Source organism: Sander vitreus, chromosome 15, assembly GCF_031162955.1.
Source record: "Sander vitreus isolate 19-12246 chromosome 15, sanVit1, whole genome shotgun sequence".
NCBI classification, from domain to species: Eukaryota; Metazoa; Chordata; class Actinopteri; order Perciformes; family Percidae; genus Sander; species Sander vitreus.
The window spans coordinates 24,558,294-24,575,271 of NC_135869.1; the positions used below are offsets into that span (position 1 = coordinate 24,558,294).

Sequence of the window (16,978 nt, forward strand, 5' to 3'; positions counted from 1 at the left end):
ATGAGGTGTTATTAGTGTACAGCTGATATTAGGAATCAGTGTATGTCATGTCTAGCTCAGGGTTGGGTGCATGATAAATAATGTTTTTTTTTTTTATGTTTTATGTTTTTATCGCCATTGTATTGCATCTCTATCATTTTTCTCTACATGGTCCGCAGAATTAAATCCATTAATACATATTAATTTAACAATTTACTTTGGAAAATGACTTGTAGAACATTAACATGTAACCTCTGGCAGATAATGTAATGTCTTTAATTAAATAAATGTAGTCTGAACCAGAAATGTGATAAAAAATGCAATGCTTTCATGGATAATGTAATACCATCTTTATAGCATCCTATAATTACTTTAACCAATGTGTTTCACTTTATCAACAGGCGTCATGTTTTACTGATGGCATAATGATAATATTGATCTATGATGTTGTTATGTAGCTAAAACGAGAATAATAAGTAAGTTGCTACATATTGGTATTACACCATCAGTTAAAGCCCCTGACTACTTGATTCAAAAATATTTGTATTGGCTTGTATTCGTGTATTGGGTGTATTTCTTTTTACAAGCAACTAAGTTAAAGTTCAGTTAAAAAAAATACACTTTATGTTATCGTTCTTGAGAATGACACTGACCTCAACAGTCTGTTGTGACTAGCGGTGAGTTTGTCTGAGCTACACTGAACTTAAGTGTCTTTTAAGTGATAGCCCCGGAGCTTCACATCTGTGTTTATTTGCTCAGGCAGTAAAATGGCCTACTAAAGAAGATAAGGATTCCCATGTTGCCTGTTTGGGTCCTCCGCCGGGGATACTTAACCCAAATTGAACCTCAGTGTGAATCCAATTCTGCTAATGGCTTGACAGCATGGTTCCGCTAAACTAGTACAGCACTTCTGGAATAACGTGGCCTCCGCCTGCTTTTTTTTTTTTCTTTTCTCTTTGAGCAGAGTTACATTCATAATGCAATATCGACTGCAGAAAGATGCTCTTCAGTGATGTGTAATCGTGCAGTTTGCCTTATTGCATTTTGTTTCTGTCCTGTCACTGCTTAGACGACACAGTCAATGCTAATGAACTGCTAACAAATGACACTGATGGTTAATTTGGACCTTCTTAAAGTACACCCTTTATACATTATTAGGTTGCTGTCAAGATGTGCTTCACTCGTTCTGCTTAGTAATAATAGTGACAGCGAAATAGACAGGAAAGAAGGAGAGCTGGGTTGAGAGTGTAGCATCAGATAAAAGCATCAAAGGAGGGAATTAACAGAGGAGTCTTAGTGAGTCAGCGTTCTCGAGTCGTTTTTTTTTTTACTCATTTTATTGAATTTTTTCACAGCTTGACCTCTTTCTTCTTTTGGTATGTTTTACAACAACTCTTTACCAGAGGATAAAGGGATGGATAGATAGATAGATGGATGGATGGATGGATGGGGTGATGGTGTGAGAGGGAGAGAGGGGGGCGAATGCAAGAAGGGAACAGTGCCGGGCAGAGGGAAGAGAAAAACAGAAAAAAGGGAGAAAGAAAGTGAGGAAGCGTTGGCTAAGATGGTGAAATCAGAAATACAGAAGGACATTAGAGTCTTCCTCTTATAATCTCTATTTTTCTTTAACTATCTACTTGAAATGCTTTAAAACGTGAGGTTTATTCCTGCAAACATGTTTTATATCTATACATGAACAGAAAATAGAACAGTTTGTATAAAAAGGATAAAATAAATAGTATGGATATAGGCGTGGGGACATTTGAGGAGGTGTGTGTGTGAGGGCGCGGCACACCACAGCTTACTTCCTAAAGTGCAGAATGGCACTTAGCAAAGACAGCGGTGGGGGAGTGGTTGAGAAAAGAGGAGTGTGTGTGTGTGTAGCAGGAATCGGCTGCAGTCTGGTGGGGCTGGGAGTCAGGGTGGGGCGGTGAGGTGTAGGTGCTGGGGAGGAAAGAGGGCCGGCGGGTGTTGGGATGTAGCGGTTGTTGTGAGGTGATCTTGGAGTGCTAGTCAGTCACACTAGGCGGCTGTTTATTCTTTCACCAGGGAAGCAAACTCTGCAAGAGAGCAAGAAAAACAAAAGTTGTCAAGATGAGTTGTTTTCGCTCGATATTTAATGATCATTCAAAAAGCACCAACTACAGAAAATGACTATGATAATGAAACATTAGCCAACAAAGATAATGGGCTTGAAATCCCACACACATGGATAAAGTGTGCATACATTAGATGAAACAGCTCTGAAGGTTTTTTAAATTGCTGAAAGTTGCTTATCCTGTGTTCATCTGGGCGATGAAGCCTAAAGGCAAACATGTAGTTGTAATAAGGCAGCCTTCTCACAGTGTTACTGTTATTGGCTAAGAGGGTGAAGTCAGAAATACAGAAGGACATTAGAGTCTTCCTCTTATAATCTCTATGTTTCTTTATCTACATGAAATGTTTTAAAATGTGAGGTTTATTCCTGCAGACATGTTTTATATCTATACATGAATAGAAAATAGAACAGTTTGTATAAAAAGAATAAAATAAATAGTATGAATATTATTATTGGGAACATGTGTTTGCCAGAGGACAACAGTTCTGGGTCATGGAGCTTTGTCTATTTATGTCTGTTTACGCTATACAGTACATGCAAATAATTAACTATGCACATATGTAAAAGAAAAGAAAAAAAAGGTAGTAATTAGTTCCATCGGCATGAATTGTCAGTACAAAAGATTCACTATGTGTGTGTGTGTGTGTGTGTGTATTTTGTTTTTTCTTTGACATCTTTATGATAACAGTCCATATTTAACTTTTTAGAGTTGATTCATTTTGCAAATCAATCTTAGCATTTTTATTCACGTCCACACTTCTTTTCTATTTTTATAATTCATCATCATTAGAGACATTTTCCAGTTCCTTCCGTGTACTGCATTAACCACAAAAAGAAAATAATTGGATAATGCGGTGTGAAGACAAACGAGTGTGAAAAGATGAGAGGAGGGTGGGAACGATGAAGGGTTAGAAATGCATTGTGTGTGTGTGTGTGTGTGTGTGTGTGTGTGTGTGTGTGTGTGTGTGTGTGTGTGTGTGTGTGTGTGTGTGTATGTGTGTGTGTGTGTTTGTGAGAGAGAGAGAGAGAGAGAGAGATACATTTCCTTTCTACATCTGTTTTGCTTGTTGTCTGCCACTAATAGAATTTGATGTTTACCATCGACTCCAATCTTGCCGTCTCCATCCTTGTCAGCTGCTCTTAAAAATTCTTTGGTTTCCTTGTCTGTCAGGTCCCTGCCATCTTTGGCAAAACCCTTCAGGACGAATCTAGCCAGGAACAGAAAAGCACAATGGATACATGTCACAGACCGCTAATATTTGATGTGCAGCAAAATCATTTGTTGCATCTTATATGGGTTTACGTGTGTGTGTGTGTGTGTGTGTGTGTGTGTGTGTGTGTGTGTGTGTGTGTGTGTGTGTGTTTATCTTACTTGAGCTCCTCCTCCTCTATGAAGCCGCTGTTGTCAGCATCCAGCACCAGGAAGACCTTCTTTACTTCGTCAAAAGACTTGGCCTTCAGACCAACCATCTCGAAAAACTTCCTATGGTTAAAGGAGTCAGCAACTGCACACACACACACACACACACGCACACGCACACACGCACACACGCACACACACATGGAGGCACATAGGCATGCAAACACAAAGATGCAAAATGTCAGTACTCTGCAAGCACATCTAAAGGTTTCACAAATACATTTATATTGATTTTGAATTAAAAGGGTTTTTTAATGTCATAATTACAAAGACACAAAGTTTCTGTTGGATACCAAAAGATAATGGGCTTGAAATCACACACACAAAGGCAAACATGTAATTGTAATAAGGCAGCCTTCTCACAGTGTGACTGTTATTGGCTAAGAGGGTGAAGTCAGAAATACAGAAGGACATTAGAGTCTTCCTCTTATAATCTCTATGTTTCTTTATCTACTTGAAATGCTTTAAAATGTGAGGTTTATTCCTGCAGACATGTTTTATATCTATACATGAACAGAAAGTAGAACCGTTTGTATAAACAGGATAAAATAAATAGTATGAATATTATTATTGGGAACATGTGTTTGCCAGAGGACCCAACAGTTCTGGGTCATGGAGCTTTGTCTATTTATGTCTGTTTACGCAATACAGTACATGCAAATAATTAACTATGCACATATGTAAAAGAAAAAATAATAATTAATTAATTAGTTCCAATGTTTGTCAGTGCACGGCAGTGCCAACGTCTTTGTTCAACACTTATAAGAGTTGAAGAGGCTATTTCAGTGCCATGATTGGATCGGCATGAATCGTCAGTACAAAAGATTAACAGCTTTATTACAAAATATATTATTTGACAAAAAGTTGAAGGCACACGCCTGGGTACATACACACTTTGAGTTTGAATTTACCACGACTCCCCGTGTGCATTTCTGAAACAACACAAATCCAATCACCGAGCTTGAAATTAACTAACTGCGTGTCAATCACTGCACATGCACATGCATTCATTCTCCCTTGTGGGGGGAGGGGCTTAGGAGACCGTTTTGGGCTTTAGCGGAAAGGGGGGGAGGGACTGAGAAGTTGGCTAAGTCCTGGAGCTTCGCAATCCTACCTACAGCACCTTTAAATGTATTCACTTTTATATTCTGGGTCAATTTTGTATAATTTAGCAACTATGGCCCAGGGTTTCACTACCACTTTACATAAATTCACGCCTCTGACTAGCTTTTTCTTCATTGCAACAACAGCTAAGGCTCATGGTATTTTCATCCATCCGCCCTGTTTAAATAATTAAAAGTGGTGGCCATAACAAAAACCTATATGAGCTTTATATTATCTGGGAGAGTCCTGTGTTTCTATATTTTACATCATTAAGGATATTGTTTAAAGAAAAATACAGATTGGGTCAAAACACTTGCGCCTGCTTCAGTCGGTTCACACTGAGGAGGTAAAATGTGTAACACACGGTAGGTGTACGGTGGTATGGGGAACAAGTAGTACTGGTCCTAAATCAGTCTAAAACCTGTAGTACTTGTATTCCAGCCCAAAGATAAGCCAAGCTCTGCAGATAGCTGGCTCTGCAAATCCACCAAATTATCCACAGTTTATGTCCTCTAAATCTCATTACATCTGAGAGGTCATATAGATCCAGCTATTATTTGGTCCACTTGAACCGTGATATGTGCTTTTACCTGCAAATGCATCAAGGGCCTTCTTGATGTCATCAGCGTTGAGGATGCTGCTCATTGCCATCTTGGCTGTTAAAGGAAAGAGAGATGGGGAAAAAGACAGAGGAGAGGGATACAGAAAAAGGACAGAGAGGGGACAAGGTTAAAAACAAGGTTGCTGAGAGCAGAGAGAGAGAACTCGGAGACATTCTCGTATTACACTGGTGACACCCTAGAAATGGAGCAGGAAACCAGGACATGTGAGAAGGAGGTGATGGTTGATAGAATGAACTAGTGACAGTCGAGGAGGAGTGACAAAGGCAGAGAGGGGAAGGAGATTTGACGGAGGTGGAGAAAGGGAAAGATACAGGAACAGGACGTTGTTGAGAGAAGGATGGATAGGAGGTTTAGTTGTGGTGTTTGTGGGATTAAAATTAGGGAAAAGACTAAGATATAAAGGAAATATTGGAATAGGGAGAGCAGAAAGAGAGGGACAGAACAAGCAGCGTGGTGTCCATATCGGTGTCTTCCATTTTATCTGTATATCGTATGATATCACTGAGCTGTTGCACATGAAAGCAGGGCACATAGTCAGCAGGGGTTTAACAGGCCATCTGAGTCTTCAGCTGTGTCTAAAATACCACAGGAGAATTCAGTGTGTCAGCCCAGTCCAGATGGAGACTCTTCTTGTACCTCACACTATGAAAGGTGAGCCCGGCACTTAACAGCGCTTTGGCTTTTTACTCTGTGTGTGACCGAACCCAATCTCTGCATATGAAGTTGTCACCTTCCCCCGACTTTAAATGATGTCCTTCTGTCCTCTGTTGCTATTGCAAACACACATACAGTGTGTATACACTTGAAGCTGAACACAGATAAAGGGAAACACAAAGAGAATTTACAGGAGTCTATAGAGATCTGTGATGCTGAGAAGGAGTGAGTGACATGTGGATTAGAGGATGCGGTGCTCTGATTTCACTTCGCTCATTGTGGTCTGGCAGACCTTAATAGGGAGTTGCTTGGGACACACATTGTTTTGTGTAAGCTGTATGACAGATGATTGACACTGCACTCAGACATCCACACAAACCTCACCTCCACCAAACTGTACACACACACACACACACACACACACACACACACACACACACACACACACACACACACACACACACACACACACACACACACAAACTTGTTGAGCTGTCACAGTGGCAGTGGCAGGTTCAACTGTTCAACCTGTTCTCACTACCAACTCATCAAATATGGCAGCTTGTTCAGTGGCCCTATGAGTCCAACTATGCACGTACCCATCGTACCCAGCGTGCAGCAGTGCAGTTAAGTCTGCGTTGGGAGAATGTTGGGTTGGATGGATGGGTCAAACAAACACGGGACTTAAAAAAGTTAACATTGACTTATTACGTCACATACTTAACTTACGTCATGACAAACATACTTCTTTTGGGGTGGGATTATGGCCCTTAATTAGCCTCACTTTGCCAGACCTTCCTTCACAGCGCTGCGGAGGAGGGTCTGGCTAGTCCACACAGCATTCCGGGATGGGAGAAAAACGTGCTCTGGTTTATTGGCATTTCTTTAAACCAATCACAATCTTCTTGGGCGGTGCTAAGCGCTGCACGGAGCCCCGGTGCCTCTGCAAAATAGCCTCAAGCCGCGCCTGAGATGTGCGTGTCACGCAGGCAGTGTACAAGCTCTAACCTGTTAACATGGGAGCCGAAATAAAAATGGGCACGCCACGCAGTTGACACGCTCACGCCGCACATCCAGTGTGTAGCCGGCCTTATGTAGATACCTTCAAGTAAAGTGTAACCACAAATACCATACATACACACTCACACCTGTCTGTTTGTGAGGCAGCTTACTGTAAACTACTGTATAAAATATGAAGCATCTTTCAACCTTTAATCTCTGCTGTTGATTCGAAGCAGGGTGGACTGAAGGTTACAGTAATGACAGTGTATCACCATCATCCTCATCACTGTGTTCCCTCTGTGCGGCACATAATGCTGAGCTGGCCAATATTGTTGCTCTGTCCTTCTCAGTGGAAATACAGTCTGAGTTGCCTTTACGTTTCCCTTCTGTTACAAATCACTCATGCTACAGTGTTTTGCTGCATCATGCCTCAAGAAGGCCAACTATTGTAATATCATCCACTTCATAGTTTGACGCACTGTGGTTTTATTTGGCTGCATTTGAGGCTAATAACCACAAAAAACATAATGTTATTCATGTTGGTTCCATCAGTGTAAAATACTTACCACACCGTGGGGAAATTATCCGTAAATGACCTGAGAGGGCTTCCCTGATAAAAATATTTGTTAGATAAAAACAGAACTTAGGACATAACTTCAGAAGATGAATAATATGTCCATGGTTATAAAAAAAATATGAAATGTATCCTGGCAAAATCTTTAAATGTTTCTGAACTACTAACAGATAAATGTAGTTTTAACCACCATTCTAAGTAGTTTAGTAATAGATTTCTTCCATTGGTGTCACACTCAGTGATGTACGAGCTTCTTTTGAGGTATAGTGTTATCTACTTCAGTAACATACTGCTGCACACACAGATCAATACCGAACACTGCTTAACTTGTGTGGCCACACATCCAATCTTTTATCATTACAAAAGCACAACCCTCTACTCTGACCTTTACCACAAAGGTGTCGGCTGGGGGAAAGAAACAATTCACCGTGAAATGAGGTGGATACGATTGATTTACTGAGATATCTCAGTCAGTGTGCTGCCTGCCAGTGGAACTGTATAAAGTAAGCCACGTTGATTTATTTAAAGGAGAGTATAAAGACCAATTATGGTTGTGCTGAGTGGTCTGTCTCTGCAGATTTATTTTTCTAAGTCAGTTACCTGGAATGCTTTGTTTTCTCTCCGTCAACTAGTTCTACCTGCGCTGACTCAGTGTTTTGGCCATTTGGGTGCAATGGAAACAAGTTGGTTATGGCATATTGCATATCGCACTGCCAGACCTTTCTCCACAGCGCTACGGAGGAGGGTCTGGCTAGTCCAAACAGCATTCCAGGATGGGAGAAAAACGTGCTCTGGCTTATTGGCATTTCTTTAAACCAATCACAATCGTCTTGAGCGGCGCTAAGCGTTGCATGGAGCAACGACGCCTCTGCAAAATAGCCTCGGGAAGGAACTTGTTTGGGTGTTAAGTTCAAAAGTTGTTTTAGTCGTGCAACAGAAAACTCAGATTGGACAGATAGTCTAGCTAGCTGTCTGGATTTACCCTGCAGAGATCTGAGGAGCAGTCAACCATAGTCCTCAGAAATCCACCGGAGTTTAAAATGCCAACACAAAGAAAGAGGAAGGTAACGGACATCCGGCCGAAACGAAAGACATCTTGCGGAATTTCCGGCGGCACCTTAACAATCCCAAAAGTGGAACATCGTGGATATAGACTATTTATGGCAAAATGGTTAGCAAACAGTAACTTATTTACACCTCAAGCAGGTACGGAGAAACATTGTCTTTCGTATAGAATTGTGTTTCTGTCCACCTGGAGAATGTATGACCAATATTTACTCTGTGTTAACTCTAATTACTAGCTACCAACTCCTGAGGGGAATATCTGGCTCTTTAGCTGCTTAATGCTTCACTAGCTAGCGCTAACTGAGTGTGTCTGCTGAGCAAGTAGTTCACAGTGGGTTTTTCAAGCTTTTTTGCTAAAAAAAACACTGCTGTGACAACCCGGCAGACAGGAGATGCAGGGGATCGATCCACCAACACTGCAAATAATGGTTGACCCTCTCTACACCTAAGCTACAATATGTTTATGTAAAAAGTGTGGTTTGACTGTATTGATATGGGTATAATTTAGAGGTTTGATACAAAAAATCTTGAACCGACATAAAGAGTAATGTGTGGAGTAACGCGTTGAGTCTTGGTTCTGGTTTCTCATTCTGATATTTATTGGTGTTCAATGTTTCAAGCCCCAAGACTTGAAGGTTTGTTTACATGACTATTTTGGATAAACAGCATCTTCTCTAGAAAATACTGCTGTAATATTTTACAGCCCCAGAAGTTTCAATCTTCAAATATCACTTTGTAAGTTAAGGCTGTAATAACAATTCCCATAATGTTCTTTCACTTTTTTTAAAGCAACATTTGTAACAATCCATCTGAGTTTGAGCATCAATCAGACGCCACCAAGGTTAACTGCTGCACTGCACTGCTGGTATGTATGTATATTTATGCATTTATTGTGTAGTCATTGCCATTGCCTACAACCACAATCTCAGCTACATAAAATGCTTCGACTTGAGTAGTCCTGGATGCCCTTGCTTTTTTTTCTGTGCTCTTTACTGCACTGACTTCTGCAATCTTGAAACCTCGCTCCTGACATATGCCGTTTCCTTCTTGTGTAAAGAAATCAACATTTTCATGACTGAAGCAGAATGCTGAAGCTAAATATGCTGCCTGCTCAGAAGTCTCAAGTCAAAAGTCGGTAACACTTTACAATAAGATACACAAAAAAAATAGGTAGTTAATGATTAGTTACTGTTTTTGAAAGAGTAACAAATGATTAGTTACTGTTTTTTCAGAAGGGTAGTTACTGTTTTTTGAAAAGGGTAACTACCTCTTGTTTTCATTTGTGTTTCTTTTTACATTTTCATTAGACAACAGCGAGGATATCTCTGACCATGGAACTGTCATTTTAGAGGGGTCATGTTTGTGCTTCATACTGTATGGCAAAAAACGGGGAATAAGCTAACAATATGTGACACAAAAAATTGAGCTTTAAAGGTTTCTGCAAGACACTGATGATGGCATCTGTCCTTGATGAGCCCTTGAAATAATACATATAAAGTATGTGAAACTGGGGTTTCCTTTGTGGGAAGTCCCATCACCCTGACAACCTCTCTAGGTGTGGGAAACCTAACCATGCTGCAGGGCTGCCAACTACCCAGTTTACTGTAACAGCTGCATGAACGTGTGAATATTTGTGTACAAAGGGTGCCAAGCAGACTAGGGTGAAGAGGTAGCAGGCTTAAAGAAGAATGTACTTGCATTTCAAGAAACCCGAGCCACTTATGTCCATTTGACTGTGTGTATATTTGTGGGGGAGTCTGTAAAAAGCAGAGACAAGGGGAAAAGGAGAAAGGGAAACATACTGCAGAAAAGTACAGTATGCCTCTTCCACATCATGGCATGCACTTTGTGAAGTGGAAGTGAACTTTTGTCCTCTACAGAAATAGGCTTTGAAGGTATTCTGTGCACCGGTGCATGAAGAGCTAAGAATTATGAGCATAGCTCAGATTTCACGTGCAATAACATGGTATTTCGAGCCCTGAAGATGACAGCCAGTATGGTCGTGCCTGGAAAGTGTAATTCTGACTTATGCTTATTTATCTTAGGTATATTCACATAGGATGAACAGTTTTAACATGTTTGTCGTCTGGTCTCCATAAAGACACTCAGCTACTGTAGTCGCTCCATTTTTCTGAAGAACATGAATAACCCTATCCGGCAATTTTCCGGAAGTGAAAAGTGCCCCACTGATTTCCTTCCTCCATAAAAGTTCTTTATCGGAATTGCTACTGATCGGCACAGTTGTTCTTCAAATAAGCTTGATGGTTGAATGGAGCCAGAGCTACCTTTTCAGTGAGCATCAGCGTGCAATGTCTCTTGATTTTAAAGAGCTGTTGATACAGCAAGAATGTGGTGTTCATTTAAAAACAAAAAGAAAACACGTGCGCCCAACTATCCACCCACCCACACACATACGCACGCACACAGCGAGGACAGACTGGATTTGAAAAAGTAGTACAGAGGCCTGGGGATCATCTGGCTGTTATCACCACTGTCCACTGGCTAATCCTCTGGCAGGTACAGGACAGGATAGCTTAACCACACAGTTAGAGCTTGGCAACAACAATACATCAGCATGCTAACTCACAATGGCAATGCTAAAATTCTTGCCAAGCACGTATTTGCCATCTTCATCCTTTTTACTTTATGTTAGGACGCTAACATTTTATTTTCTAATGATGAAGCCCACCTGAGGCTGATATGGAATGTCATTAGCTTTGAATGTTTTATTGGTCATAAACAATGATGAAAAATGATTGAAATGTTGACCTGGTGGTGGTACTCAAGCAAAAGTCAAGATCACCAAAGTAAAATCAGTTAATCCTGAGGGGAACACGAACATCATGAATCTCATCGCAATCTATCTAATACTATTTATAGTATACCATTTACAGTATGTGCTGCTAGCATGGCTAAAAATGTGTGTGATTGTATATGCACAAAGCCTTGCCATGGTTACTCACTCCCACTTAACATACTGTTGGCATCACTAAGATTCATAATCTAATAAAGTCACAAACTCTAATGAAATGACTTTGCAAAACACATAGGCGATGAAAGCAATCTCAAGCGTGCACTCGATACACATTTGCATAAAATATTACCAAACAAATTAAAGATGTAAATTCCATTTAATCTGCCATTGAAAGCAACAGCATCAAGAGTGTTTAAAAGCATACATATTTCATCGAGACACACAAAGAAAATATTTCGCGTCCTCCTCATTAATTAACTGAGACTGCATTCCACTTAAGTGTTGTACTGTCTATGAATATTCATCATATATAGTGCATCTGCTGTATGAGTAGACCTACATGTAACTTTTTTTTTTTTTTAAATCTCTGTGATCAGCCAGAAGCACTTTGAATTCATTTTCTCTAGAGGAGCTTCATGCCTTTCACTGCATTTTGACAAACGTTACCCTGGAGCACGGGTGGACACTGTTTTCAATCTTCAATCTTAGGTGTAATAACAAAAGTTAACCTTGAAAGATATCACAAGCAAGCACTGCATCAAAATGGCCTCTAATTTTGGCAGCAAACCGTTGCTATCAGAAAATAATTAACTTGTTGATATGCTGTCTCTGTATCTAAATCTAATCTCATTCCATAAAGGAGCCTGTAAAATAAAGGCAAATTGCATTTCTTCACACGTTTCTCTATCGATCACCTCTCCTATGAGTTTCATCTATCACTGCATTTATAGAAAAGTAACATCAAGAATGACTGTGATGTCGATATCCATATTTGCGTCTTGCGATAACCTGGATTTGTTAAGATCCCTCATCTCTAAAAATCTGCTATCATGTCTGTCTTTTTCCTTTCAGCAATACTTTACACCTCTATATCATATCTCAAATATATCTTCCTCTTACCGGGTTACAGGCTGATGGGTGTTGAGGTGGGAGAAGGGCTAGATAGGTGCAAGAGGGACGTCCAGTAAAAGATCAGACGTTCTGCTCTTTCTGTTTTATACATGTCCTCCTCAACTATTTTTGGATTGTAAAATGGGCGCCCAGTTCAGCACGGGGTCAGCGATGTCAGGCCGTATCGCTTTCCTGACTGCACTCATGCTAATCAAACATTAATAATAATCAATCTCCACCCCTTTACCAGCCAGACTTCTTTTCTTATGCGCACCCATTCTCACCCCTCCCTTCCGTCCTTCCAGCCATTTGATTTTCTCTCACCTGCCACCCGAGGGACACTCGCTCAGCCCTCTAATCCCCCTCTGATCAGATCTCCCTTCGCTTTCTCTTTGCCTTTCTCTGTCTCTCTCTTCTCTTAAACTTTTAATTTTCACTTTTAAGTCTCATCTACCATGTCCTCCTTTAAGGCATTCGGCATCATCAGTGACAAATTATAAGACCCAGACCTCCTCTACCTTTATCACTAGTGTTTTTTTTTCCCTTATCCTAATCTTAAATATCAGTGAGATGCTATAAAAAAAAACTTGTTTGACTTTTATAGTATTTTATTTTATTTTTATATTTTGTTTTACTGCAATCAAAAACATGCATTAGTGCAATTGTCAGTTCACTAAGTCATTCCATTCTTTTATGGCGTATACACAGTTTACAGTAATAGAGGGGACAAATGTACCACTCTCAATTCTTCACACTTTTTGTAATCAAGGGGTCCTTAGTGAATGTGACTTTTTTTTAAGGCAACCTGTAAAAAACATGTTAACCCTTGATACTCTCAAAGGTTGCTTCCATTTGGCTCACTTTGCCTCAGAGTTTAAATGAAACAAAAGGTTTGTGGGCTTTGGGTGTGGGTATAATGTGAAATCAATAGCTAGACTAAGATGTGCAGAGATCCAGAAAACCTCCATGGTCCACTCTGCAGACCATATAGTGACTCTGCAGAGAAAGAAACGGAAAGAGGCCCCATTGCTCTTCATTGCTAACCTCAAGAATAAAAGACTGTGGCACTGCCAGGCTATACATCCATCTGGGACACTGCAGCACTCCCTGGCCAGGAATCCTCCCTGAGGCTCACTTATAGATGTGAAGTGATTATAGATCACAGCAAACAACAGCTGTTTCCACCCGTGCTATTACTGAAGAGCCTCTCACAATGACCTTTAGAGAGCATTGGTCGGGAGAGGCAGATACAAGGCTTAAGGACTACTGTTTGGTTGTGAAAGCCATAAACAAGTTTTCTTGGAAGGAATGGATTCATGAGGGTTGGTGTTGAAAATGTTTGTGTGTGTTGTATTGTCGGGAATGGCGTGAGTGTGAGACATTTAAACAGGGACGTGTGCTCTCTACTGTGGAGCGACTTTTGACAACTAGTGTTACTATCTCGGTTACTGTTAAGGTATTGTATTTATGAGACAGCTATCAATTTTACGATAGATATTTTGTTGATGTTGGGTGTGTTTTTTTTTAACCAAAATCATTTTGAAGGTGGCAGAGATTTATTATCTTTGCAACCTAATCATGAAATGTTTTGGAGAGTCTCTTATATGCCAGGGACTGTCCTGTCAAGAAAAACAACGAGATGTTGCCATTTAAACAAATACTTTACTAAGGTTATTGGCTTCTCTCAGGAGTACAGAACACAAAGAAAACGCTCATAGGAGTTATTTTGGGAACAATCACATGGGTTGATCTGCATAGCTCTTTGAAACTTGCCTTTTACTCTCTCTCTCATTCTCTTTGTCTCTTTCTGTCCTCGGCTCTGTATTCCCCTTGGGATAACAGTCCAATTCACAAACGTTCTCCTCAAAGTCCTAAATATTATTAGATGCCCTCTCTCTTTCATCTCTTATTTAATTTTGATGCAGCTTTGTGAAAAGTGTTCTCTCTTTTTATCCATTTGCTGGCACACTCCTCTAAATGTAACACCTACTTTAAGTGAAAGGGTCGCAGAGGGGGTTGCAGTTCTCTCTGGGCTGACGAGGGGCTCAGCAGGGGGACGGGAGGAAGGAGGGAATGGAGAGGAAGAGGTGATGGAGTAGTGACAAGTGCAGCCCGGGACGGGAAATAGAGATGGGTGATGAAAGAGGAGAAATTAAGAGAGGGATGGCAAAGGAGAAATTCAAAGAGGAATGCCGACAGAGCAGAAAAGAAAAGAAAAAAGGGAGTGAAGGGCCCAGTGAAGTGGTAGAGGGCTAGAGGTTAGGAATTCACCAGGGAATGTCAATGTTAGATGAGGACAGGTATGGGGGGGGGTATGGAGGAGAAAGCCAAACGACTGAAAATAAGGAAGAGAAATTCACATCATGGGTAAGGTTTTATCTTACCCAAAGCCTGCATAGCTATGGCCTGACAAAGAAATCCATCAGGGATTTCTTTCACACTTATGGGACTCCTGTTCCTATTGGCGTGCTTGAGATTGTTTCAAATGGATATGTGAGTTATTTGTGTGCTGACTAACTGACTGGCTTATTAATGCAGAAAATTACAACATTCCTCAACGGTTCATTTACAGTGTATGTTTATTACCACTGGGGCTTTCTTATCAGTCATGCAAACCATCACCAGACCTATTGTTAATCACGCAAAGAAGCACTGCTCATTTGTTAGTCAAATGATAATAAAGTATTTGTGGAGCAGAACAAACTCAAAAGTTAAAACGTTCAAAATGAATTTGCAAATGTGGACTTGTATGTGGTCATGACCGAAAGAACGAGATGCAGGGTACAAGTGGCCGATATGGGTTTCCTCAGGAGGGTGGCTGGCGTCTCCTTTAGAGATAGGGTGAGAAGCTCAGTCATCCGTGAGGAACTCGGAGTAGAGCCGCTGCTCCTTTGCGTCGAAAGGAGCTACTTGAGGTGGTTTGGGCATCTGGTAAGGATGCCCCCTGGGCGCCTCCCTAGGGAAGTGTTCCAGGCACGTCCAGCTGGGAGGAGGCCCCGGGGAAGACCCAGGACTAGGTGGAGGGATTATATCTCCAACCTGGCCTGGGAACGCCTCGGGATCCCCCAGTCGGAGCTGGTTAATGTGGCTCGGGAAAGGGAAGTTTGGGGTCCCCTGCTGGAGCTGCTACCCCCGCAGGAGAGAGAGAGAGATAGAGAGAGAGAGGTGGCTTTCAACCTCAGTCCAGGTAAGCCAGCATAATGCAGACACTTTGGGAACCTTTTTTGAGGGTAGGATCAAGAGACAGAGAGAGTCACATAAAGTGTCTTTCCAGCCATCTGGTTTCTGCACATTTTGATTTGGTTCACTAAAACGCTATGCATGGATGTGCCAGAAGTGTGAGAAAACACCTAAATATCTCTGTAACATTCTTGTAGACCCGGTTCTTTTACAATCTAAGCAACCAGGTTTTTTAAAATCCATAAACAACTCTGAAGGTAGTTTGAAGGAATTATTATCATTATGTTAAATTTCAATACGGGTAGTCACACTTTAAAAAAAAAAAAAAAAAAAAGTAACACGACACACTCACAGGTAAGAGACCGACAGAGAAAAACAAGCTGTTACATAGCATCATCTCCGTCCACCACAAGCACTATTAGACTGTGTTTCTCTGTCTAAGCAGTTTTGTTTTTCTGTCTCTCTCACACTAAAAAAGGTACAAAGTGACAAAAAATTAGCCAAGAATGGGAGGGAAATGAGATGGATGAAAAAATAAAGTAAAAACAATGGAAAATATGACATGCTGAGCAAGGGGGTGGTAGGATCAATAGATAGATAGATAGATAGATAGATAGATAGATAGATAGATAGATAGATAGATAGATAGATAGATAGAAAGACAGACAGACAGACAGACAGACAGACAGACAGATAGATAGATAGATAGATAGATAGATAGATAGATAGATAGATAGATAGATAGATAGATAGATAGATAGATAGAAAGATAGAAAGATAGACAGACAGACAGACAGACAGATAGATAGATAGATAGATAGATAGATAGATAGATAGATAGATAGATAGATAGAAGGGGTGATACTTGACAGCAAAAATGAGAATGAGACAGGAGAGGAGAGGAATGATTCGCCTCTTAATAGGAAATCCAATCCAATCTCGTCTGCTGTCTGTTTCCGTGTAAGTGTGTCCGTATGTGTGTATGTTCGCCTGATGCTCGTGCAGCCGGATCCACCTGCTTAATCAGTGTTCTTTCTGCCTAAACATTAAGGCATCGAGACAAATATCTTACACTATATAATAAGATCTTTTAGATGCAGACGAGAGTCATCGCTGCAGATATCAGAAGTAAACTAAGAGGCTTAGAGGACAGAAAGACAGATTGGCCTGTCCGTATACACAGAGGATGACGCCTCGGCAGAGAGATTACAGGATGTCAAAAAGAGGAGGCAAAAGGCTGCACAGAGGGAAATAATATGTGTTGGATATGATTGAGGAAGATGTATGAGTGTGGTGACAGGAGCGTGTCCAGCATCTTTCTATGCCTCTCTGCTCTGGAAGATGAGATCTCTCAGGTCAGTGATGAAGCTATCCAAAGCCAGTAAGAGCCAAAGTTGTTTTCATCAACAGCAAC

At 40.8% G+C, this 16,978-nt stretch overlaps 1 protein-coding gene across 2 annotated transcripts in view; it reads right to left on the reverse strand.

Moving 5' to 3' along the window:
• Window positions 1–1,282: 1,282 nt before the first annotated feature.
• pvalb6 (parvalbumin 6) overlaps window positions 1,283–16,978 on the reverse strand; it is a 43,289-nt gene continuing 27,593 nt past the window's right edge. The window contains exons 2-5 of one of the 2 annotated variants that reach the window (XM_078270290.1): window positions 5,192–5,257; window positions 3,450–3,582; window positions 3,176–3,285; window positions 1,283–2,039 (exon numbers count right to left, since the gene is read on the reverse strand). In XM_078270290.1, the coding sequence (XP_078126416.1) occupies window positions 2,014–2,039; window positions 3,176–3,285; window positions 3,450–3,582; window positions 5,192–5,252 (330 nt within the window). In that variant the 5' untranslated portion in view covers window positions 5,253–5,257 and the 3' untranslated portion in view covers window positions 1,283–2,013. The remainder of the gene's footprint in view (window positions 2,040–3,175; window positions 3,286–3,449; window positions 3,583–5,191; window positions 5,258–16,978) is intronic. The other variant, XM_078270289.1, reaches the window with a different exon arrangement.